The 26,074-nt window shown below is 38.0% G+C and overlaps 1 protein-coding gene across 3 annotated transcripts in view; it reads left to right on the forward strand.

Moving 5' to 3' along the window:
* The window catches only part of MEGF10 (multiple EGF like domains 10), a 187,821-nt gene that overhangs the window by 21,606 nt on the left and 140,141 nt on the right, over positions 1 to 26,074 (forward strand). For all 3 annotated transcript variants that reach the window (XM_016953721.4, XM_001158953.7, XM_024356719.3), the window contains exon 2: positions 18,551 to 18,684. In XM_016953721.4, the coding sequence (XP_016809210.2) occupies positions 18,569 to 18,684 (116 nt within the window). In that variant the 5' untranslated portion in view covers positions 18,551 to 18,568. The remainder of the gene's footprint in view (positions 1 to 18,550; positions 18,685 to 26,074) is intronic.

Raw genomic sequence — 26,074 nt, forward strand, 5'->3', positions numbered from 1 at the left:
TAAGTACCTTGGATATAAATAAACAGTTTTAGCTTTTGTGTGCTTTTGTAAATGTAAAATGTTCTCTGACTCTCTTAGGTTCAATTTTACTGCTTATAGCAAGAAATTAACTATAGCTTTCAATCTTAGAAAGGTTTCAGATAACCTGAAACCATGGTAAATTACCATATTTTAATAAGATAAATTATCTTGAAAAAAATTTAATTACATCTGAAAAGGTCTGTCTTTGATTGTGGCAGTTTCTAAGGCAAATGTCTTCATTAAGGTTGTTTTTCTTTCTTTTTAAATGATGAACATGAATCTGGCTCATCATTAAAGGAAATTAATCTAAGAATTTAATGACTTGGGACAGGTAGAAAAAGTATACGTTCTCAACAGCAAGAACACACAGCTGAAAACTTTCTCTTTAGCTCTTCCTGGATTGTGAAGGCTGGTTCTCTGTGACCCTGGGGCTCTTGGGAAAGGATGGCTGTCTTTCTGACACGGCTCTATGGGATCGTGTAGATTTGGAAGCCACATCTATATCCCAGAGATAATTTTTTTGTTTTTTTCTAATTCCATGTAGCCATAGATCCACTTTGTAAGATTATTGCTTTATTATCTTTCTCCAAATGCATACTTCTGAGTTTTCAGGGTACCTCTAAGAGAATTTGTAGTTGACTAGATTCTCTTAACCTGACCCATAAAGCATATGATTTATGGAGAAGAATCAAGATTTAATTATAATTTCAATTCTTGTGTTAATAAAGCATAAACTTAACCTACTCATCCGATTAGCCTAAAATGTAATTTGTGTGTATTTAACATTTGTACACACTTATATGCACGGACACATATAAAAACAGTACTAACCTTTATGGCACTTCATATTTGTTTTCTCGTCTGAAACAATATTTACAATTCACTTTTTACTACCTTTATCCATTTAGACAACCTTTTCCTCCATTGATGTTAAACATGTTTCTTGCTAAATGTAAAATCAGCAATGTACAGACTCAGATTTTGCCACATTAAAATTTGTTTTAAGAAACCACCCCTATATACACCTTGTATCTAAAAGTGAGAACTCCCAGATACATTGGGGAAGACTTGTGGTCAGGCAGACACCTCCCTCAGGATTATTCAATTGCTGAAAAAGTAAAGCTTTTCTTTAAATAAGATTCAGAATAACTTCCTTATAGTTTTTCCTAAGAAGGGCAAGACTTTCTGGGATGATACACCTCATGTTTTACTTTCGGTTCCATTGCTGGTGGGGAGATATTTCTGTAGGTTCGGGGAGATGCCTTGAAGATGAAGTGGAAAGTTGGCCAACCAAGGGCGGCCCTGAGCTGAAGCGCCACCTCCTGGCGGAATAGGTCACTTCAGGGATTGTTTCTCAGTTACCCAGGCTGCCTGCTGAGGCATCTGTTCTCCCCAGTTATGGATCCCACTCTGTTATTTCTCTCCCACCTCACCCCTCTGGATCGGTTGTCTGGGACTCACAGGATATGATCTCTTGACTCTCCTCAAGTGCTCAATATACTTTAATGTTTCATGACTTTATAGATCCTGGTATTGTTCTTACTTAGCAACCGTATATTGATCATCTATATATTCTTGCAGATGGGGAGAGAAGTAGAAGTCAGGGAGGAGTAGAATAGGAGACAAGACAAAACCATGGGCTCTGCTTTCAAGGACCCAACAGTCTAGTTGAAGAGGTGGGATTGGTTATGTCAAAAGATGACCAGCAGCCCAAGGCAATGGAGAAATATCAGATGAAGGATGTGGAGAGTTGGTTCCGTTAGAGATTTCTATGCAGTTTCTAGTGAAAAGACTAGAGAATTTTTACTTATGTCCTGAACACACTGTTAAGTAGATCTTAGATGAGAAAATAAATTATTGCAAAGAGAGAAGTAAGTTGACAGAAAGCTTATGTAATGGTTTGAATTTCAAACAATTAGGGAGGCTTACATGTTGGACTAAGGGAATTTTAGGAATGAATCATAGGCTCTTTCAAATTAGCGGGATAGGAAAAATATATTCCAGGCAGGAACTATTTCCACCCTTCATAGATTCTTCAATTGAGATATTCTTCATGTATGGTTTACGTTCATTAGATTTTATTTTCCTGTTTAAGTTAAATGATTAGGAAGTTTAAAATCTTGAACAAATGACAGTAATATAGTTTATGGAAACTGTCTTTATAAGAAGGAAATGAATGTATTCATTGTGATGGGGTGCACTTAATTTTAAGTGCTTTTGGCTGCTGTTGTTTCCAATATTTGCGGTAAAATGAAGATACTGCTATTAAAGACTTTGAATCTTAAAAAAAAGGAGCTGAGGGAGAGAATTTATAATAAAGGCAACAGGGAAATGACATTTGATGAGGACAAGAACAGAAGAGATTAACGAAAATGTCAGAGGTTGCAAAGCTTGTGGCCCTGCTGAGTTCAGAACTCAGTGTTAGTTCAAAAACCTTTAGCTTCCTTAGTTCAAATTGCCCTTAAAGAGTTATCAGAACCTGCTTAAAATTAAAGGTTTTTTCCCCATAAAAACTGTAATTATCTTGATATTAATGTTCCAGTTTATTTATGTATTTATTTTTAACATTATACTTGGTGTGCATTTATGCCCACCTGTGCATAAAGGAAATTCTTGCCTTATTTGGGTAATATACAAACACTTATGTACATTTGGGGTCCATTAATATATTTTAAAATTTATAGTCACAATGTGACCTTCATCAAAGACCATCACAGATCTTAATTCCTTCTCAAAATTAAAACTTAAAAATATATGAATCTTGCCGGGCGTGGTGGCCCATGGCTGTAATCCCAGAACTTTTGGAGGCTGATAGAGGTGAATTGCTTGAGCCCAGGAGTTCAAGACCAGCATGGGCAATATGATGAGACCCGTCTCTACAAAAATACAAAAATTAGCCAGGTGTGTTGGAATGCATGTGTAGTCCCAGCTACTCAGGAGGCTGAGGTGAGAGGATCCATTCAGTTTGGGAGGTTGAGGCGGCGGTGAGCTGTGATTGTGTCACTGCACTCCAGCCTGGGTGACAGAGTGAGACCCTGTCTTAAAAAAAAAACCAAAACAAAATAACCCTTTTTCTTTCTGTCTATATTTCAAGCATATATTTTGAATCAGTTTGTAATAAAAATCTTTTTATTTTCTAAAGTGTGCTAATCTAACACTCCAAGAACATGTTGAAGCAGAGCAGTCTTTCAGTTGCTGTAGACCGTAGCAATCTGCTAATTACTGAAGGTTCATCCTAGGGTATATTCCCACACATTGTTCTTTCTGGTGAAGTTTGCTGAAATGGGTCCCTGTACCAGGCCCACAGGCAGGCCCCAGGAATTGTGCTTTTTATCAATGGAGATGCAACACTTCAGAAGACGCTTTAGTGCAACAAAAGTCTGCCATATAAGTTTGGTGCCATTGCACCTTTGCTCTGCCTCCTTATCTTGCTTTATTACTTCCTGCTGGCTTCTGCTGCATGACTCCCAGCCCCTCCTGGATGCTCCCTTGCTGCTGTCAAATGTTTGCTCATAGTCACCTCACCTTGCCCTCAGCTGATATGAATACCATGCCTGCAAGAATCATCACCAATGCAGCCATGTTTGAGCAGGTCCAATTATTGACAATACAGGAAGGCTAATGAGTAGAAAGCCTTAAGCTTTAAATGAATTTACAGAATGATTAACTATTAATTAAGCCATTGAAAGTGCCCATACGTTCTTTTCAGAGACTATATATTTTTTATCTCTAATTAAAACAAATATCCCCCAAACAAAACTTTCAGTGTTTTTCCATATTTATAATCACTGGTATTGCAATCATTTTGTTACAACTCTAGGATTTTCCACTGCAGTTGTATATTAGCAATTAAATGATAATCTTGACCTTCCATTTCTGCCTTTTAAATATTAAGAATAATGATTTCAGGGTTCCAGAACAAGTGATTTGCATATTCTGAGCTTTATTTTTCCTGTGGGCCATACATTCATTCAAGAATACCAAGAACATGTAGAGATGAACAGTGTACCATTCTGACATTAAGGAGTTTGGTAGCTAGTGGAGAGATGAGCGGTGTGGTGTGTGTTACTACTCTGACGAAGAACACATCAGCTACTCTTGGGATGTTTCAGGGTGTTACAGGAGCAAAGAAGAAGAATGACAAGGTTAGCCAGGGAGCTCTTCTAAAAGAAAGTGACAGTTGATCCTTAAAGAATGAGTGAGAATTAAGTTGACCAGATAGTTAAGGGCATTCCAAGAAGGAACAGCATGGGCGAAGACAGAGGAGTGAAAACCTCTAGTGTTTGGGGAAAATCAAGTACCTGAGAATTGTTCAAGTGACATATACATGAGTTTGTTGAGTGATGAGGCTGGACTCAGATATCTTGAGTCTTAAATGCCAGTTTGAATTTTACCTAAAAGGCAAGCTCTCAAAAGCTTTTAAGAAGGGGAGTGTGGGGTTGTTTGTTTTTTTCTTGTAAATTTGTTAAAGTTCTTTGTAGATTCTGGATATTAGCCCTTTGTCAGATGGGTAGATTGCAAAAATTTTCTCCCATTCTGCGTGTCCGCTCTGATGGTAGTTTCTTTTGCTGTGCAGAAGCTCTTTAGTTTAATTAGATCCCATTTGTCAATTTTGGCTTTTGTTGCCATTGCTTTTGGTGTTTTAGTCATGAAGTCTGTGCCCATGCCTATGTCCTGAATGGTATTGCCTAGGTTTCTTCTAGGGTTTTTATGGTTTTAGGTCTAACATTTAATCCATCTTGAATTAATTTTTTTATAAGGTGTAAGGAAGGGATCCAGTTTCAGCTTTCTACATAGAAAATGTGGCACATACACACCACGGAATACTATGCAGCCATAAAAAAGGATGAGTTCATGTCCTTTGCAGGGACATGGATGAAGCTGGAAACCATCATTCTGAGCAAACTATCACAAGGACAGAAAACCAAACACCCCGTGTTCTCACTCATACGTGGGAATTGAACAATGAGAACACTTGGACACAGGGTGGGGAGCATCACACACCAGGGCCTGTCATGTGTCCCCTGTCATGGGGGAGGGATGGCATTAGGAGAAATACCTAATGTAAATGACGAGTTAATGGGTGCAGCAAACCAACATGGTACATGTATACATATGTAACAAACTTGCATGTTGTGCACATGTACCCCCTAGAACTTAAAGTATAATAAAAAAAAAAGTGAGGGGGGAGTGTGATGTTCTGACTTGTGTTTTTAAAGCATTGGTGACAGTGTGGAGGAGGAATTGAGTTGATTGGTAAAAAGGATGAACTGATCAAACTGAAAAACTAGTCAAAGTTAGTGTTTCTTGACATTGGTTTTGAAACTTTGCTCTCAGTAATGGGATCAGTAAATATGATTAGTGCCCTTATAAAAGAGACCTCAGAGTGCTGCCTTGCGCCTTGCACCATGTGAGAACACAAGGAGAAGGCACCATCTATGAATCAGGAAGCAGCCCCTCCCCAGACACTGAATCTGCCAGCGCCTTGATTCTGGACTTCCAGCCTCCAGAACTGTGAGAAATAAGTTTCTGCTGTTTTTAAGGCACCCTGTTTATGGCACTTGGTTGCAGCAGCCTGACCTAACACACCCATTTTATCTTTACAGTAAAAAGTCAAACTGAGGGATAAAAACTTGATGATGTTTTCAGGAATATCCAACCAAAAAAGTGGCCATTTCCTCATCCCTGATAGAAGTTTTTGCTAAGATAAAAAATGATAAACAGTTTTAAATCATGGGAACATACCAAGTAGCCATGGTTGGCATCACTGGCTAAAAATGCATCTACAAGAACTTTGAAAAGCAGATGAAGTAGCCAGATGATATGCTTTAAAAACTTGTAAAATCATCCTAGAATATACAAAGCTTAAAAATGCATGAAGTAAGAGATGAGAACTCTCCAACAATCTTGCCATTGAAAAATTGAGTTAAACATAAAAAAATAGGTTAATGAAAAACACTGCCAATAAGCAGATCAAACATAATTGGCTGAGAATGAGGGGAGGAAAAACTAAAATGCTGGTAAGCCTATAAAGTTGTAAAACTATGTATGCCCAATTGCAAGCAAACAAACAAACTCAAACTCCTTTCCCAGAACTTTTAAAAAATAACAGAAGAGAATATTTTTACGGTACATAAGCAATGCACAATTGCCTAATGGTATATAAAAATTGCTAATTCCTGAAAAACCTGTGACTTGAAATATACATTTTTCAATAAACTTTTATTTGTCAAACTCACCAATTCTAAATCTTGTTCCAAACCCTTTTCTTTCCTTCTCTCTTTCATTACCTCCCTCCCTCCCTCCCTCCCTCCCTCCCTTCCTCCATCCCTTCCTTTCTCTCTTTCTTTCTTGATGGAGTCTGGCTCTGTTGCCCAGGCTGGAGTGCAGTGGTATGATCTTGGCTCACTGCAACCCCTGCTTCCCGGGTTCAAGTGATTCTCCTGCTTCAGCCTCCCAAATAGCTGGGATTACAGACATCTGCCACCATGCCTGGCTAATTTTTGTATTTTTAGTAGAGACAGGGTTTTACCATGTTGGCCAGTCTGGTCTTGAACTCTTGACCTCAAGTGATCCACCTACCTCGGCCTCCCAAGGTATTAGGATTACAGGCATGAGCCACTGTGCCTGGCCTTGCTTTTCTTCTTTAAACTAGTTTTTCTTTTCTTAAATTATTTGTTCAGATTTACATAGTGGACTCGTCTCTATGTCTTTGTTTAGATTCATTCATTCATTTGCTGTGCTGGGTGCTGTTTTAGGTACTGAGGATACTGCAGAGAACAAAGAAGGCATCATTGCACTGAGGAAATTAGGAGATGTCAGTTTACCTTCCATCAGCTCTTTCACATGGCCATTGGCAAAACTTCTACCATGCTTGTATCTAATCTGCTCCTTTGATGCATAGATTGAGTAGACATAATTCACTGCGAGCTCTTCCTCCTGGGAATGAAAAGGAGCACTCACAAGTTGCCTTATTAAAGTCTTTGGCTAACTAATCAATTTTTTACCGTTAAACTTTTATAAGCACCCTAGGGCCAATTATCTCTATATTTGTACTCTATTAACAGTGGCATCAGCCACAGAAAGAAAGTAATTGCATCTTTATTATCTTTGCGTATAGCAATTCATATTATTGGGCAAGACAAACTGACAGGATCTTGAATTTTGGCTAATAGTGGCCTAAGGAGAAGCCATTTAGAAAATAGCTTTGTGACCTTGGGCATACTTTTAATTTCTCCAGACCACAGCATCATCATCTGTAAAATTAGAGTGTTGGACCAGCTTTCTGCTAAAGGCTATGTTCACACAAAAGTCGATGAATCTTAGGCATTCTGGAGGTTTATAAGAAAAGCAAAGAGAAAATATCACTCTCATTATAAGTTTGCGTGCCATGAAAGCTGCTTTCCTGACTGATGTTTCTGAAAAGGAAATAAAACAGAGAGGGAGCCAGTAACCTGTGAGTGATCAGTTTGATGCTGCATCAGACTAGAATTTACCCCTGTCATTGTCTCCACCTGCCCCCATGGCATCAGGTCCTGAATTTCACTAAAAATGGCAGGGAAGGACAAACCAGGAGACACAGGGAAATTAGAAGAGATAATTATGGATGATGTGAATGAAGGAAGTAATATGGAAAATGACACTCGATTTCCTAACAATATGAGATTGTTCTCCAACCATTAGGGTCAGACAGGGTCATTTCTTGAGTGAAAGATCAGTCTAGATACCACAGGAAGTGGTGTTGCTAATTCAGCATGTGGCACTTTATCTACTGAAACAAAGCCCCATTTTAAGAGTCATAAAGATGGGATTTGGGTTGTGGCTTTGTATATTTGCATACATATGCGATTGGCCAGGAAGTGGAAGTGGGAGGTGAGGCTGCCCAAGCATTTTCTCCTGAATATCCTGACCAAATGCAGCTTTGAATACTGACATTCTTTTACCTACTTATACTTCCTCAGCAGTTTCCTCGCATTTTGCCTCAAATCTTCAAAGCCTTTGACAATGTGGGCTTAAAACCATGAGGATAAATGTGTTCAGATTCTTTTGTGGCAATGCCTGCTGCGAGATACCTGTGGTCACTCTGCTTCCTGGTCTGGGTTAGTGGTTCAGAACTGAGTCCACTGGGAAGAATGGCAGTTGAGTCACAAATGTCACTGATTATTCAAAACATCTGTACAGTGTAAATATGGAAATATCTTTTGTACTTTCCAATTCACATATTCAGTTTTGACCAGGAAGTAGCTTAGTCTCTTAGAGTATCTAACTTTTAGTGAATATGCATTACAAGAAGCGTTTATTGCTACAATGCACAGGTGAAGTGTTATTTTAGAAAGACTGAGACTGTTTTACCTGATGGACAGGTGATTTGACTATAAGTTAAGAGAACTGAGTTCTGGGTTCTAGTGTTGAGCCACCTACAAATGAGCTCTGTGATCATGGCCAAGTCATCTTAACTTGACCTTCTATTATTTTATCCATAAAATGAAAGGATTTTGATTGGACTCCATGAAGGCCTTCAACTCTAACATTCTGTTCTACTATTTCTTACACAAGAGCTCTGTGGATTCTGGACATATGTATTGCTCTAGAAACTCTTGGGAGCCAAGTAAATGTTTAAAAACTCAAATTTCTGTATCCTGTTAGAGGAATGCTCAGGGTGTGTGTGTGTGTATGTGTGTGTGTATGTATGTGTGTGTGTATGTATGTGTGTGTGTGCGTGTTCATGCATGTGTGTGCTCATGCTTGCCTTAATGGAATCTGGATAGATTTAGTTGACAGGAAAATTTTCTAAGATTTTGGTTTTACAGAAATTCTTTTCCTCATCAGGTCTTTGTTCCTCTATGGGGTTTTCTTTTGACCTTTGAGGAAAGGAAGGCTTAACTTGGATTGCTCATCTGTGTCCTAATAGTGAATGTTTCAGTATTTGAAGGTCAGCTTAATGACCCAAAGATAGGAGAGCAGATGACATGTAGGTGCCCCTTGTCATGCCAGTGATGGGGGCAGAATATCTGTTAGCATCCTTCTGACCGTTGCTGCAGACGCCACTGAAAAGGATCTTCCCGAGAGAGGGACCTTGCCTGTACTCAGGCTTCCTCTCAGTGTCCCTGTCCTCCCCCTACCATGGGAAGGGAAAGACTGAAGAATCTGATGATGCTCAAGTACCCTGCTACATGTCAGAGAATTATATTTGCTCCTCCTTCTCCTTATTATAATTTGACTTTTCTTTTCTCAAGGAAATTGCCTTCTTTTGTCATTTATTCTGTTGTGATTGGATTTTTTCCCCTGCTTGTATCATCAGAGGATTGGTCAAAGTGGAAATCTTTCAGCTTCTTCAATTAGCGCTTTTGCAAAAAAAAAAAAATAATAATAATGCTTTTGGTTAAAAGAACAAAAAAGCCCTAAGTCTTCTTTTCCTCCTGGTTTGATCATGTTCCATTTTCTGGGTCATTTTTCTCAGATTCCTTCACTGTTGAACTGCCTGAGGTCTCATGAGGTGTTTGGATGTTTCACCTTGAGTAAATCTCAAGCCATAATATTCATTGCCATTCCTGATCTGGCCCTAAACTTCCTTTCCCACTCACTTTCACACTGTGCTTCAAACAATCCTGCCTCTTTGCCTTTCCTCTGAGCACTCACTTTCTCCTGCCTTCCCTCTTACTGATTCCTCTGCCTATACTGCTCCATCTACCCAGCAAAAAGTTTCTTAAAGACCTTTTCTGTGGAGTCTTCAATAATGCTATCTGTTATCCCCATTCACTGGTTGTAAGTGCTTTCTGAATGCCCATACATGTTTTGTAATCCTCCTTTGACCCTAATCACATTTTACATTGCCCTGTCATTACCATCTACGTGGTACTACTCTCACATTAGATTGTTAATTCTTTGAGGGTAAACATGGCCTTCACCAGTGTTTGCTGGTTGAAATAACAAATGTTTGTTCATTGGCAAAGCATTTGAAAAGTGTCCATGTGAAAAATTGTTAAAGTAATCACATGAGTACAACAGCTGATGAAATTTGAATTAGGTCTATGGATTAAATTGGTACTATTGCATTAATGTTAAATTTTTTGTGTATCATTGTACGATAATTATACAAGTAAATGTCCTTATTCTTAGGAAATGCACACTGAAGTATTTAGAAGTAAAGGAGCCTGATATGCACAAATTACCCTTAAATGATTACAAAAAACATATATAATGTGTATATATATATTTACACAATGTGTGTATACACATACAATGTGTGTGTATATATATATACATACGCACAAACACACACATTGCATATACATATATATGCATATATATATATGCACAGGCATTCTTTGTGGTATTTTTGTAACTTTCAAGTAAATTTGAAATTATTTTAAAATAAAAAGTTTTAAAAATTAAATTGTTATTTATTACTGATCAGGGATAATCATAGAAAAGTAGCCCAAGTGCGGAAAAATAAAAGAAACATTTATTTGTAGATGAAAAAGTAACCCAGTGAACAGTCTGAAATTCATTTATTTAATATTTTATAAGTGACCTACACACAGCACATGATGAACTCTCCAAGTTATGATGAGGCAGGTCAATTCTTCTAGAAAGTCACATGCTAGATGACTATGCCTAAATGGCCAGATAATCTGGGATGGTGCCCTGTGTGGAAGAATAGCAGATGTACCTCAAAGTACAGGCATTGTGAGGTTATGCCCCTTGGCACAAAATAACTCAAACTGTGATTAGAAGATGATGAGCTCTTGCCAGGAGTTACAATGTAGAGAAAAGATTTCAGAATCATTGCAGGTGGTTACTTCTGTATGTTAATGCTACTAAAGATGCCAATGAAATGATGGGCATTATTAGGAGGTGTTTTGGAAGTAAAACTAATTTTGGTATGACATACTTAAACATAGGCATATTGGTTATATATTGCTGCTTCACATGAACTCAAAAATTAGTGGCCTAAAGCAACAAAGATTTATTACTCACAGTTTCTGTGGGCTAGGAAGTTGAGAGTAGCTTAGCTGGTGGTTCTAGCTCAGGGTCTCATGAGTTTATAATAAGTATGTTAGCAAGGGCTGCAGTCATCTAAAGGTTTAACAGGGGCTAGAGGATCCACTCCCAAGATGGATCACTCACACAGCTGTTAGCAGGAGGCCTCAGTTCCTTACTGTGTTGGTCTCTCCATATGGCTGCTTGAGCATCCGAATATCATAGCAGCTGGCTTCCTGTGAAATGGTGTTCAAAGAAGTGAGATGGGAATTTCAGTGCCTTCTATGACCTAGTTTGGAAGTTTATCATTTCTGTAATATTCTGTTGGTTATAGAAGCCCACTTATTCATTGTGAGAAGGGCTTACACAGGCAGGGATCATTGGAGGCCATCTTGGAGGCTGGCTACAATAATAGGGTATAATTATGGTTGCTGTAGCAGCGTTGAAAAAAAGAGGAAAAAAAGAGTGAACTTTATAAAAACGCTAAGAGGGCTTTTTATTTTGGTGGACAGGCCAGGAAAATTAAGACTCTTAAGGTTGAGAAGAATGAGTAGGGATGTTATTGAAGTGTATCAAATTATGACAAATTTGGAAAAATAAATATGATTTTATTCATCAAAGTTTGGAACAAGAAATAGTGTTTGAAGTTTCTTTCTCTAATAAAAAAGAGAAGTAACTTGTTTTCTCAGTAGGAAATAAACAGATTGAACCCAGAAGATATAACCAGGGGATTCAGAATGCTTTAAACCCAAAACAGCTCTCCTTGATCTCTACCATAATTTCTATTATTTCTCCCAGTCCTGCTGATTCTTTCTCTCATTGGTTTCTCGCACACTTCTGATTCCTAGGCTACCACCCTAGGAAGGTCGTTCCACTTCACACGTGAGTGCAGTAACCTCCACGCTCTGTCTTTGCCTCCAAAGGATTTGGTCCCTTGGTTGATTTTTGCACACCTTCTCTGTTAATCTCCCAAACACCTCTTTCATCAAATAATGCCCTTGCTCAAAGACTTCAAGTAAATTCTACTGCAGAGAGGAAGAATTAAACTGAACCCCTTAGCTTGGTGCTGAAGGCCCTTTATCACCACCAAACACCACCCTCCTTTCTAGCGTTACTTCTCACAATCTGTTATAAAACCTTCTGCTCTCCACCCTCAAGGCTTGGCTCTTATCTTTCTCTTTGCCTTGTGGCCCCTCCTTGAGTTTTTATTTACTCAGAAGCTTCCTTTTATCCAGGTGTGATGCTGAGGGCTGGTCACAGGCATTGTCGCCATCAGCCAGGCCTGTTCGTATATCTGCTCTTACCTGATTGTCTGACTTCCAGGGAGACGTTTAATCTCAGTATTCCCTGCATGGGGATAATAGACCCTCTCCTGTGGACTCAGTGAGGTTTCATTGCTAGTGTGAGGTGCCACTCAGTGATTTCTAGTTTCCTTTCTTTTTCAAGTCCCTGCTCAAGTTTGACTTTCTTCATGAGCCTTCATAGCTCTTGTTGGCTTCCTCTCCTCTTAAAACTCTGGCAAGTCATCTCTAAACGGACTCATTTGGCAAATAATCATATTTTGATTATAATTTTTTCCTTAGTAGATTTTAAGCTATTATGGGCAGAGACTGTGCTTTACAAGTCACAGGAGTTGCCATAGTTTCTTGCCCTTAGATCTTTAATGAGTATTGTTTGTAGATTTTTTCCCTCATATGTTGTGGGTGATGGATTCACAGAGACATTGTAGAGGATTTTCCAGAGCTGATGATGAGTGAATTACCAGGGTCTTCCCCAAATTATCCCTTAACACCACCTATATAATGACCGTGGGGTTGGCTGTTTAGGTAGGTAGGGCCACGTCTCTGTTCCCATAGCAGCTTATTCTGGTCTTAATCATGGTGTGCATCATGCTGATTGAATAGGTCAGTTTGTGGCCATTTTCCATGTGGGGCTGTGAGCTCCTTCGGGATAGCTCAGCACTGGACATTGTCAGTGACTTGCCCAGTTTTTGTTTGATGTGAAGTGCCCAAAGAATTAGAACCATTAGTAAACTTCACTTCATGCTAATGTTTAGGGATTTTTTTGTGGAGGGGGGGCTTGTTTATAAAACCATTTTAAGTTTATAAACAGATTTGAGAGTATATATATATACACATATATGTATATATATATATACACATATATGTGTATATATATATACATATATGTGTATATATATATATACATATATGTGTATATATATATATATATATATATTTTTTTTTTTTAGACAGGGACTTGCTCTGCCACCCAGCTGGAATGCAGTGCCACAATCACAGCTCACTGCAGCCTTGACCTCCGAGGCTCAAGCGATCCTCCTACCTCACCCTATACTCCACCCCTCTCAGTAGCTGGGACTACAGGTGCATGCCACCAAGCCTGGCTAATTTTTTTTTTAAATAAGGATGTGGTCTTGCTATGTTGCTGAGGCTAGTCACAAACTCCTGGGCTCAAGTCATCCTCCTACCTCGGCTTCCCAAAGTATTAGGATTATGGGAGTGAGCCACCGCACCTGGCCTCTCTTTTATTAATGCTGGTAGGCACACTCATTTAACTTAAATGAATACTCTGTTCCTGCCATTATGTGATTTAATTTGATTTAGAATATGCTTGTTGTGGGTTTGATGTTAGCAAAATGACATGAGGCCCTCAAAACAAAGTAAATATAGCACTTGTACTGTTTGAAATGAATAGTCATACCTGGATAATATGTTATTAGAATAACTAGCCTTGCTCAGTGAACAGAGAAGTCATGCTAATGCCTTAAGGATTCCTTTCATCAGCAAACTAGTATTTCCATGGAAGTCCTCATCTGAGATTGTTCTCAGGGCAACCAGCAAGCATTACTCATCCTACATCTTTAATGCACTGAAGCTGGACCATTTCTTCCCTGTTCACGGCCTCAAAGCTCCAGGAAGAACTTAGCACACTGCCTCTGCCGGCCTTTCTGAGTAGTTTGAGGAACAGTGAGTACATCCTTTATAGATAACACGATGGAGTGGTCAGGTGAAATGGATGGCTCTTGTTGAAAAGTGGCTATTCTTAATCAATAAATTTGTTTTAATTTAACTTAGAGATATGTGAGAGAATCTTAGTGATATGTGAGTAGCAGAAAATGAGCTTGAGAAAAAACTGGTTGAGGGTACCGAAGTTATTTCTATGTGTGCACTTAATTGATTCTAGGAAGAAAATAGATTTTGGAGCCAAAAGGAATCGTCTGGAATAATTTTCCCCTCTGTTGTTTCAAAAATAAATTAGTAAGTCAACACCCCATTATTTATTTCTCTTTAACTCAATGATAAAGAAACTACTGCTTATCATCAGAACTAAGACTCATCCATTGTAAGGATTTTATTCATCCTGATTATTTACTGAGGTTTTTGTGGTAGAATAAGCAAAGCTTGCCTTCCAAGTGGAGCTGCAAAACCCAGGCAGCAAGGGTTAACTCTGTGGGCTGTTTCCCTTTCTAATAGGAGGAGCACTTTAGCAATGCTAATCAGTTGTACTGATTTTGTTTTGATTTTTCCATAATAATTAAGTGAATGATCTGAAATGCAATCAAGTTTGGCACTAGGGGGTTCATGCAAATGACTCTTTTTTTTTTTTTACATTTTAAATTTTGTTAAACGGAATCATAAGGAAAGTTATTTGAAGAGGAAGTCTGAGTGGGTGAGGGTAGCCAACACCCAATTTAGAGATTTGAATATATTCAAAATGTCTATCTTAATGAAGCAAATCACCACTGCACTGCCTTTGTTTTCAATTGAAATAATACTATTTTTAAAAAATTGCATTTTGTTTTCATTTGCATTCCAAAGTGGAAAATTATAAGACACGATGACACAGCATAGAAGAGAGAAATGAGGAAGAGTAAATTTACTGGACTTTCCTTCTTCAGAGTAGGCATAGTGGAAAAAGGGTACTGACTATGTTTACTCACAAAAACCTATAGAAGAAAACAAGGAAGATAGGGAAAAAGTAAATGAATGCCCTATCTGCTTCTTTTTTCTTTTCTTTTCTTTTCTTTTCTTTTTTTTTTTTTTTGAGATAGAGTTTCACTCCTGTTGCCCAGGCTGGAGTGCAATGGCACGATCTTGGCTCATTGCAGCAGCCTCCGCCTCCCAGGTTCAAGCAATTCTTCTGCCTCAGCCTCCCAAGTAGCTGGGATTATAGGCACCTGCCAGCATGCCTGGCTAATTTCTTCTATTTTTTAGTAGAGACGGGGTTTCACCATGTTGGCCAGGGTGGTTTCGAACTCCTGACCTCAGGTGATCCACCCGCCTCTGCCTCCCAAAGTGCTGGGACTACAGGAGTGAGCCACCACGCCTGGCCTAAATGTCCTATCAACTTCTGATTTTGATTGCATCTCAGTGCCTTTATTAAACAAGATAGAATGAAAGGACAGTCCATGTTTCCTAATTTGGAGAAATGCTGTGTTTCTTACTTCTCTACAGCTTATTGGCATATTTGTGAGATGTCTTCTCTCCTCATCGTCTATAACATCTGTGTTATTTTCTCAAACAGTTTTAACCAGCTTATTTGAATTTGCATGATCCTTGCCTCTTGATCAAACAATTCTTTTTGGTTTTTCAGACTATTCTAGAGCTCAGTTAATTTTCTAATTTTAATTAGGAAAATGTATTGGGACAAAGATACCAAGTAATACACACACACATCCACACATATACACACACACACATATTTTTCAATGTACTGATATTTTTTCTTTCAAAAATGGTACCTGCGACTTTTCAATGCAGTTTGATATTTCTGTATACTGAACTTCCAAAGCAATGAGAAGGTGGCCAAATTCTGCTTTTTCTCTGTCATCTCCTCTTCACAGGGCAACGCATCAGATACAAAGCAAGAAGAGAAACCAGAAGATTAGTGTCAATATTTTTACATTAAAATAAAACTCACAACTTCTTTCTTGTTTTGGGACTTTGATTCATGGCTTGTGGCAATTTCTAACTTTACAGACTAAACATTTCTAATTGGTAAATGGATGGTTTGAGTCTGAGATGACTCAGGAAATAAACTTTCCAATTTGGGGTAATTGTTTATGAGTAGGTTACTGCTTACCAGCCTTCATGTCTTTGAGGAAAGAATGAAAGTTAAACACATTTCACACTTCATTGAAGGGAAATACTTCTCCTCACATAGATAAAGCAATGAGACAGGAAATAATTGCCATGCTCATTTGTTACAGCCAAATATATTAAAGATTTTTTTGATGGATGAGGAAAACACTAGCTGTATATTACATGGCTTCAACTGTAAAACAGGGACAATAAAAACTACTACTTCTTAGTTAAGTTGCTGTAAGGATTACATAGATAATTCACATAAATGGCTCAGTACTGTGTCTGAGCTTCTTTATATAATGTTAAGCTTCAGATTTTACAACTTCATGATGCATGTGAGAAATGTCAATAATTTGAATTAATCTATAAGTTAATTTTGGTTACCTATTTACGCTTTATCTATTGGAATTATTTAGTGACCATTGAAATATCCTTTTTAAGATTTTACAGCTTCTTTAATGGCTTACACAATATCTTTTAATTATACTACAAATTCATGATTTTTTCCTTATTCCAAGTCAAACATTTTCTTTTAGCCTTTGTTGAGTCAGCAATAGGTAACTTGTCATAGTATACTTAAAGAATCTTGATTTTGAAGAATTTAATATTTCCTCATTTGATCTGTCCTGAATTTGAATGATAAACTATTTCCTAAAGTTGTTTGTTTTTTGCTGTTATTATTGTTTATTTGTTTGTTTTAAGATAAATTTGTCTTTTCAAGCCATAAAGTTATTATTCAATATATTTGGTTCCCGAATATTAAAAACTTCTTGGCATGGAAAATGAGTATAACTTCTTAAAATGCTAGCTCCCACCCAGAAAATCACTGCTTTGCTCAAATAATCTGGCTCATTATTACTAGTTTCACTAGTTTACCAACAGGCAGGTTGGCACTTATTTTGTTTGTAATTAAGAAATGGATCAGTGATTTCTAATTTTGTATCCATTTTTATAATGATTAGATGACATAGTATGACAATTAAACTTTTCCTTCTTACTAAATTCCAGAGGCTGCAGGAGTGCGTGTGATTCTCAGGTGCAAACCATTACACGTGTTACACACCCGGGCCTGGCGCAGGTCCTAGCATATCGTATGTGTTCAATAAATGCTTGTAGGTGGCTTTGCTTGATGATATCAGAGGAACCTTCAACTTGACCTATCTAAAACTGAACTGAAAGCTTCCCCTCCACAGAGGAGGGCTTCTATGAGTCCCATATCAGCGAGGGGCTAACAATCCCCACAAGGGGCTAAACCAGAAGCTCCTCCCCTCCCTTAATCCATGTTCAATAGACAAGTCCTGTCGATTCCGCATCCTAAAAATCTCCCAGAGCCACTCCACTTCCTGCAACCCCATTGCTGCTGCCTTGATCTGCTCACAGTCATGTCTTACCTGGCCTCCCTCCAAGAGCCTCCCCTTGCAGCTAGAGTCATTCTTCTAATGCCACTCTGCACCATTTACTAGCTCCATGTTATCCTTGGATGAAGTTCCCTACTGCACAATGGCTTATGAAACCCATTGCGACTCACCCTCTGTCTCTTTCTCCAGCTGTCCCCTTTCTCTTGCCATGAATTAACTTGAACTCCCTAAATGCACCTGGCCCTCCCTTACATGTGGATGCCTCTGCCTGGAACATTCACCCTCTTCAATCTCCTTTGCCAGCCTATCTATTTTCCAAGCTTTTAAATATGTTACTTTACAGTCTTTAGGTTCATTTTCTCTAACATTGACCTGCAAACAGCTTTACCTTTTTTTCTATGTATAATCTAGTTTTTAGAAACCCCTGTGAGATGTTTGGTTTCATTTCTGTTCAGCAGATGGAGAAATTGAAGCACTATGTTTAAGAAACTTATGTCATGATTACTAAATTATAAGTATCTTAACAGGCAGAGATAGGGACTGGTTCTGTGTTTTATATCCAGTCTTTGCATGATGACTAGGATGGAGCAGGCATTCAGTGCATTGAGTGACTTATCAAATGAATCTCAGTTTGAGCCTGAGGTACCTCTCTCTTGATTCGATGGAGCTTCTGTTTCATCATTTATTTTCTAGAACAAATGAGGCCAGCTACCTCTGTGTGCCCTCCTCTTCTAGAAGGGAAATACACCAGGTGAGAGAATGTGGAGGCTTGTGTTGCTCTGAATTGTTCTGGTAGATTTCTTTAATATTGGCTGGCATAAATGAGAAGGGCTTTTGTTCTTCTGGCAATTGATGATGATTTGCATATTTTAGTAATTTACAAAATAGTAGCCACCCTGCACAACATAAGAAACACCCCTGTCTCCTGGACCGTGGAATTTGGTGACCTGGCTATTGAAATACATGGCTTGTTATGCACATTTCAGCCCCAGTGACAACTGGTACCTGGTGATTGCTGTACTGAAAAGAATTCTGTGTGAGTCATTTCGATGCATTTCTAATTGGGATTTTTTTTTCTTGTAGGTTGTTCTTCAGAAAAAAATGGTTATTTCTTTGAACTCATGCCTGAGCTTTATTTGTTTATTGTTATGCCACTGGATTGGGACAGCATCACCTCTGAATCTCGAAGACCCTAATGTGTGTAGCCACTGGGAAAGGTAATGGTTCTGAAAGCAGCCTGACAAAGAATTGCTGAGAAGTTCCCTTATATACTGTAATTATCAGTCAGATGTATAAAATTAGAATTTGTGAAGAGATTGTGAAATTACTTTTATGTAAAAATCATTAGTCATAGCTAGCAAATTAGGTAGTGTTAGTCACCTTTGTCTTATAGCATATACATTATGTGAAAAAAGTCTTGATATATCTAATTCTAATGCAGGTGCAATTGTAAGATTCAGGGAAGACATTAATAGCACAATTAAAAGATCTTCCTAAGGTCTTGTCTCTGATTTGAATTTGCATTAATTTTGGGGAGCTGGACTTATGCATGGGAACCCATGAGTGAGAAGTGGAAAGCAGCATGAGATAATATACTAAAGTATTGAAATATATGAGATTTAAAAGAATTTTGCTGTAGATGGCTTGAAAAGGGAGACCTGAATTTGGTGTAAACTGGCAAGGCTGCATAGAGGTAGTGTCCCCTGAGATGCTCTTGAAGAACTGAATAAGATGAGTGGGTTGCAATGATTGGAAGGGGATCTTGGAAGGGGAGGCAGTTTGGCAGTTTGAAATCAGTGCCATGTGGACCACCAAGAACTGTGCACGACCAGAGCAGAGTTAGTACCGTATTGGAGGAGGGTGTGGTTATATGAAGGCAGATGATGTAATGTCTAGATATGAGCAATTTGCAGTAGAAAGTACAAAACAGTAGATCATCCTCTGGGACTTTATAGTCCCTTTTGGAACACAAAAATAGTGCAAACCCATCCAGCGATATTGCAGTACAATTAAGTCCAGTTGGCTCTGCTCTAATGTGCTACTTGAATTTCCCAGAAATTATCTTTATCCAAAAAGTGTAAATGCAAGTGTTTTAAACAAAGAGAAGATGTTAAGTACTGGAGGGTAATATGTATTTTTAATAGCTGTAAGTACAATTATATCAAACTCTTGATCTTCAGCACCATGATTAGCAAACCACAGAGCACACATTCTAATCACCTTTGTTCCCCACTGTTAGGATGCATAAAGCCCAGAGCCTCTCAAGCACAGCAGTGGTATTATTCTGGGGACATGCTGGTTTCTCACTCAGTATTATTTTTGGTAAGGGCTTATCCCTACCTCCATTGGTAGTGTTACAAGCAGGGTAATTAAAACATAATTACCTGATTAGTCAATGGAGTTATATATTATTATGAAACTTAAAGCTGCAGAGAGAATATATGTATATAATAAAGTTCTATATATTTGTGGTATTAACTACATTATACAGAATTTAAGCAGAAGGACTTCCTATTAGTGCTCTTTATAATATTTACAGCACCTCCCATAAGGCATTTCATCAATAAAATATATAATAAATACTTATTAAAGTCATGAATCATTGGCTACATCAATGGGTACAGGTCAAATTTAGTAAAGGAAGAGACCATTGGTGGTTGAACTTCTTGGAGGGATGATAGATTTGGGATGGGAGGAAAAGTCAAGTTTGTGAGATGCTGTGAAATAAGAATCAACAGATCTTGATAATACATTGACTGAGGAAGTGAAGGAGGCAGAGAAGACGAGGATTTAGAACTTGCTGTGTGAAGTAATCCAGATGACATTGCGCATATGGAAAAATAAAAGAAAGAGATTTGATTTGAAAGGGAAGGGGTTAGTGTGGGTTTGCCACGTTGTGTTTATAAAATCAGTTTAAAATATGGGCCTGGAAGTATTTGGGAATATAGATTTGGGAATATCCAGCATGATGAGATGTGAGATGTGAACAGATGAACTCTCTGAGGGAAAGACTATAAGAGAAAAAAGGCTGGGTGCGGTGGCTCAAGCCTGTAATCCCAGCACGTTGGGAGGCCGAGGCAGATAGATCACTTGAGGCCAGGATTTTGAGACCAGCCTGGCCAACATGGCAAAGCCCCATCTCTACTAAAAATACAAAAAGCCAAGTGTGGTGGTGCATGCCTGTAATCCAGCTACTTGGGGGGCTGAGGCACAGGAATCACTTGAACTCAGGAGGTGGAGGCTGTAGTGAGCTGAGATAATGCCACTGCACTCCAGCCTGGGTGACAGAGCGGACCCTGCCTCAAAAAATAAAATAAAATAAAAAAAAGAGAGAGAGAGAAAACAATTTCAAGGCTTCAAATAATCCGGCACCCACTTATAAATACACATTTTGTCCTGCTTCCCTGGTCAGCAGTTGACCAGAGCTGCCAATGCATAAGTGCATTGTCTGGTTCACCACTGATAATTCCCACTGTCTAAAACACTGCCTTGCATGTGGCATGTGTTTAATAAATTGTTGAATGAGTGAGTTCATCTTCTGATAGGAAACGAAATGACTAAATATGTACATCAATGTGGGAGGGGCATGGAGAGTGAGAAAGACAGATAGACAAGGGGCACATTAATCTCTAAACCTAATAGAACCCAACAACTGTGCAAGTGATTAGTGCAAACTCTAAAATGCTCACGAAGGGGGAGGGAAATTGAATGTGAACAAATAGGAAAATGATGAAAAAAACTTCCAGTTTTTTTAAATGTACTGCCAGGAAGAAGAGTTAACAGCTATAATCTTCTTACTGATAAATTTTCTGTTGTAAGGCTAGATAATGATTTCTAGAAGAAAGGTAAAAGAAAGTAGAATTGTTTTGATAAGAATGGGGACCAGTATAGAAGATAAATTAAAATGATCAAATAAAGGCACAGGTGACAGGTTCGTCTAGTATTTTCAAAAATGTAAATGGGCTTGAACTGAAATGGGGAGAGGAAGATGAGCTCCAAGGGCATAATTCTGGTAGTAGAGCTCATTTTAAGCTCTTCTTATGCTCAAAACCACCTGTACCCAATGGCTCAGAACCATGCAATCACCTGGAGGTTACTTCTCAGACTGTGGTTTGCAGAGCTGAGGCATGAACTTGTTAGAAATACAGACTCTCAGGTCCCACCCCAGACCTACTAAATCAAAATCTGCATTTTAACAAGATCCCAGGGAGGTTTGTCTGCATATTCAAGTTTGAGAAGCACTAAACAAAAATACTTCCATCAATGGCTTCTAGCTGCATCCCAATTGATATCTGAATATTTATTTTGAAATAGAGATGTGCCTTGTTTTAATGCAGCGATTGTGATTGTAAGAAATTGTACATAAAATGAAATTAAAGAAAATGAAATCATTTAAAATACTCAAGGGGTGTTTATGATTAAAGGAACTCTGTACAGTGTCTTTTTGGAAAATGAATAACTCTAGAAATTATCTATTCCTTCTCCTAACCTTCTTTCTGTATTCTATGAATTTGAGCTTTTCCATTCAGTGGGGTTTCTTCTAAAGAAGGCACAAGTGAAGAGAAACCACACTTTGACCAAACCTTCAATTACTAACACAGAAGGGAGAGTAATTGAATCAGCAGTCCTGAAGCAAGCAGAGATAAGAAATGAAGATTATTACCATATCTGATTAAAGTAACAAGATAATTTAGGCAGGTAAAATGTAATTAACCACTTTGGAACGTGCCCAAGTGATAATGGCTTCCTCCCCTTATTCTCCATCTCCTCCCCCACTCCCTGGTTCTTTGACCTTAAATTAAATCTTGCTGGGGTTTCTCCCCAGATAATACTTAATAGATTAAAATCACGGCAATGATATATTTTCAGTATGTTTGAGAAGATTAAACAAACAAACAGGAAATAAAGAGTTTTGCCTCTGAATGCTGAAAGTTGTGCAGAATTGGGATCAGATTTTTAAAATTCCAGTTTCCCACTCCTTGTCTGTTTTAGAAGCTTTAAATGTTCTATAGTGATGTTTGAGAGAGAATGGGGCAGGACAGTGTCTGAGGGTCTTGGTGTTACTGCTGACGCTATATGGAAGCTCAGTGTTGCTCATTGTCAATGAAAGTAGGATTGGACCAGATAATAGAGGTGGTGCCCTCACACTCTGTGACTTCAGGAGCAGCTGCTGGTGAATGTGGAGGTATGGAGTGTTAGCAGAGGAGCTAATTAGGCCAGCAGCCTAAGCACTGGCCATAGTGGCCGTGATAAAGACCAGAGGAGGCAGGCCCATTCTTGAAGACACTTTTCTTCATGATTCAAACACATCACTTCCAGAAAATGGACCCCTTGAAGAATGACAACTTAATTGCCTAATGATTGGTGGGTATTGAGCAAAATAGGTGTAGTCACTTACAAAGTATTTGGCAGTCATAATTTGAAGACTATGTACTAACATGGGAAAATGCTTATGATATACTCAAGTTAAAAAAGAATGTTTTAGAAATATGTGCATGGCATGATTATTATAACCTAAGAATTTAGAAATACCCTCAACCAAAGACTAAAACCTCCTGGAAACTGTAAAGAAGCACAACAACATGCTGTTGGTGGTTATGTGAGAGCTATGGAGTTCTGTCTCTTGCTCTGTTTTTTAAAAATGTGTTTTCCAAATTCCATAGTGTGATTATAATACCTTTACAAATGAAAAAAAGGAAAAACTGTATAGAAAGAAAAATAATGTGTAAGAAACAACAGAAAAGAAATTCATGTTGAAAAGGCTTAGTACCTTTCTCCTATAAGCTTAAGTGGACGCTTCAGTTTCTGACCGATGATAATTAGGCAGGTAATTATCATCGGTCAGAAACTGAAGCGTCCACTTAAGTTTACACAGTAATTTAACTATAGTTAAATTAGTTGAACTGTAGTTTAACATAGTTAAATTAGTTGTACTATAGTTTAATATAGTTCAAAATAATTTATATGCAGTCAGTTCTGTACTGGGTTTGAGTGTCAAAATAATTTTAATGAGTAGAGCCAAGATTGAGGAGAAATACTCAAAACATAATGAATTTTATACTCCTATTTCCCCCAAGCTATATATATTTCTCCATGGAAAGCTATATTATATTACTTTCAGCATTTAAATATTGGTCTCTCATTAGGTTGAGAGCTCCTTGAGGGCAGGAATTGCATAGAAGTTGCTCAATAAATGTTTGTTGAATTGAAATCCTAAATACTTTGATTGTCCTTTTAATAAAAGAGCTATTGGTGAGCAGCAAGTGACAAGAAGAGGAAATTGATGTACTCCAACATTCCCTCTCATTTAAAAACTCTTTTTGGTTCCTAGAAATCAGTGAAAACATTTTACTTGTTTGCTTATGGAATTGGTTCTTCCATCCACATCAAATAGAACTGGCCAGGATGCATTTACTGATGATAACTTTTGCACTCCAAGGCACACGGACTTGAATATCATAACATGGCCTTTGAAATTTTCTGGAAACTCTGTATCAGGTCTAGTTCCAACAAATGAATTTAGTTCAGCTAAATTAGTACTGTAGAGACTGGTTGAATAAATTTTTTCTCCCAACTGGCATTAATTTAGAGTGGCTTCTTTTTTGTTCTTATAGCATATGTGGTAAGTTGCTCTATTTTGCTCATAGGTGATGTAGGACTGTACCTGTACACCAGTTGTATACACAGAGGACATTCATTCACTTTGTTCTCCACTAGAAATGGAACAGAGATATAATGCTGTAGGCCTTAAGATTCAGCTATTTACAAGCAGCTGGATAGAAAGTGTCAACTTTAAACAATGAGAGTCAGAAAATATGATTAAGTATTGAGTTTATTCGGGCGCAAAATTTGAGGATGGCCATACAGAAAACAGACTTCAAAGGAATGGGCTCAGTGTTCCCAAGTGGGGAAGTTAAAGTTTCACCTATATAGGCAGAAACAGAGAAGTTTAGTAAGGTTCGACATTTTCCATAGAAAGCCAGTACATATGTTACAGTGATTTGATTGATTACAGTTTGCTACATTTCAAGGAAGATTGCTTCAACATTTCATGAGGAAGGGTAATGATCTGAGGGGGTCTTATCTCTGATGCCATTTGGTTATTTCTAATCATTTATAGGAAAAAGAAGTTGCAGCTGCCTGCTGCATGACTCAGGCCACATAGTTATATTCCTCTCAAGGCTCAAAATAATTTAAAGTTCCAATAGCTTTAAATTTGAATTATTTAATTTCACAGGAGGAAAAAATATTGGTAAGGAAGTCTTAGAACCTCAGGACACTGCTAGGGTTCTGAAGAAAATACAGATAGCTTAATGTGATATGTCATTCCAAGAATATTAATATTTTAGCAGGGGCCTCTTGCTTTACCCAAAAGGGTTACATCATAGCATGCAGGCATTTGCACACTGTATCCTCATCTGAACTTATTTTTGCAGGTAGCAATGGGTAACATTTGTTGGAGGTAGAAAGAAACAGTCATCTAAAGTATATGTTAGAGATTCAGGATGCTAAATAAGAGGGGATCTTCAACACCATCTCTGACTCCTTTTATTTTAAAACGTGATCATGAGGACCCAGGGAAGTGAGGTTATCTGCTGAACATCTCCCAGTTTCTCAGTGTCAGTACAGAATTATAACCTTCTAATCCAGTGCTCTTTTCAACAGAGCCTGTTTCATTGCCCAACATTTATGAAGGGTCCCTAAATTTACCTAGAAATAAATTGCAATATCCCAAAGAATGAAATACACAAAACTATGAATAGTACGATTATTTCATGGCTGTCCTATTGAAGCCTGATACATAATGACTACCAGAGACCAGCTGCAGAAAGAAAACCCATTGTTTGTGAGGCTAGCACCACATAGCTTTTCAAATGAGAAGGTTCTGTCTAACCTGAATTCTTCATGCTGGCATTTTAACTTCCTTCCTTCCTATTAGTGAACTTGGGCTATTGATTTGCAGCAAATGAGTCTGTGATTATGGCCCATTTTTTTGTTTGTGTGAATTAAAGATTTTACTGAAAATCTTTAAGAGAATTAAAGCAAATAGAATAAATTGTTTGGAGAAGATTATCCATGTTTTCTTATAGGCAGACACTAAGCTCTTTAGCATGTAATAGACTGTTTAAAATGAAGAAGTCTGGAATTGAACAGTGAGTATTCTTCATATTTCATGGATGTTTTCCACCCATGTTCTTAGGCCCATAGGCTTGTATGTTTTCACTCTAACAAGAACCTGTTAGTGAAAATGTATTGGAAAACAGACTATTTAAGTAGTAGCAAGCTGTTGGTATGATTATTTTAGGCTAATTGTCTCAGCCATATGTTTAGAACCAGGTTTAAAGACTACTTTATAGTATTTATTTAGTTGTTGTATACTGTATAGTCTTCCATTGCCTGAAATCAAATTATTCCAAGTTCCAACTAGAGTAAATATGTTCTTTCTGATATTTTAAGAATCAGTAGCAAAATGCACTCTATTACTTTACTTGAATTGTTTCTTTGCTGAGTAACATTATTTGCATGCAGACTTAGAATGAAAACCTTCTGTGAATGATCTTTGTTATGCTTTGAGCCCTGGGGTAAGAGGAGGGAATTAAATGCAGA

Source organism: Pan troglodytes, chromosome 4 (assembly GCF_028858775.2).
Source record: "Pan troglodytes isolate AG18354 chromosome 4, NHGRI_mPanTro3-v2.0_pri, whole genome shotgun sequence".
Lineage (NCBI taxonomy): Eukaryota > Metazoa > Chordata > Mammalia > Primates > Hominidae > Pan > Pan troglodytes.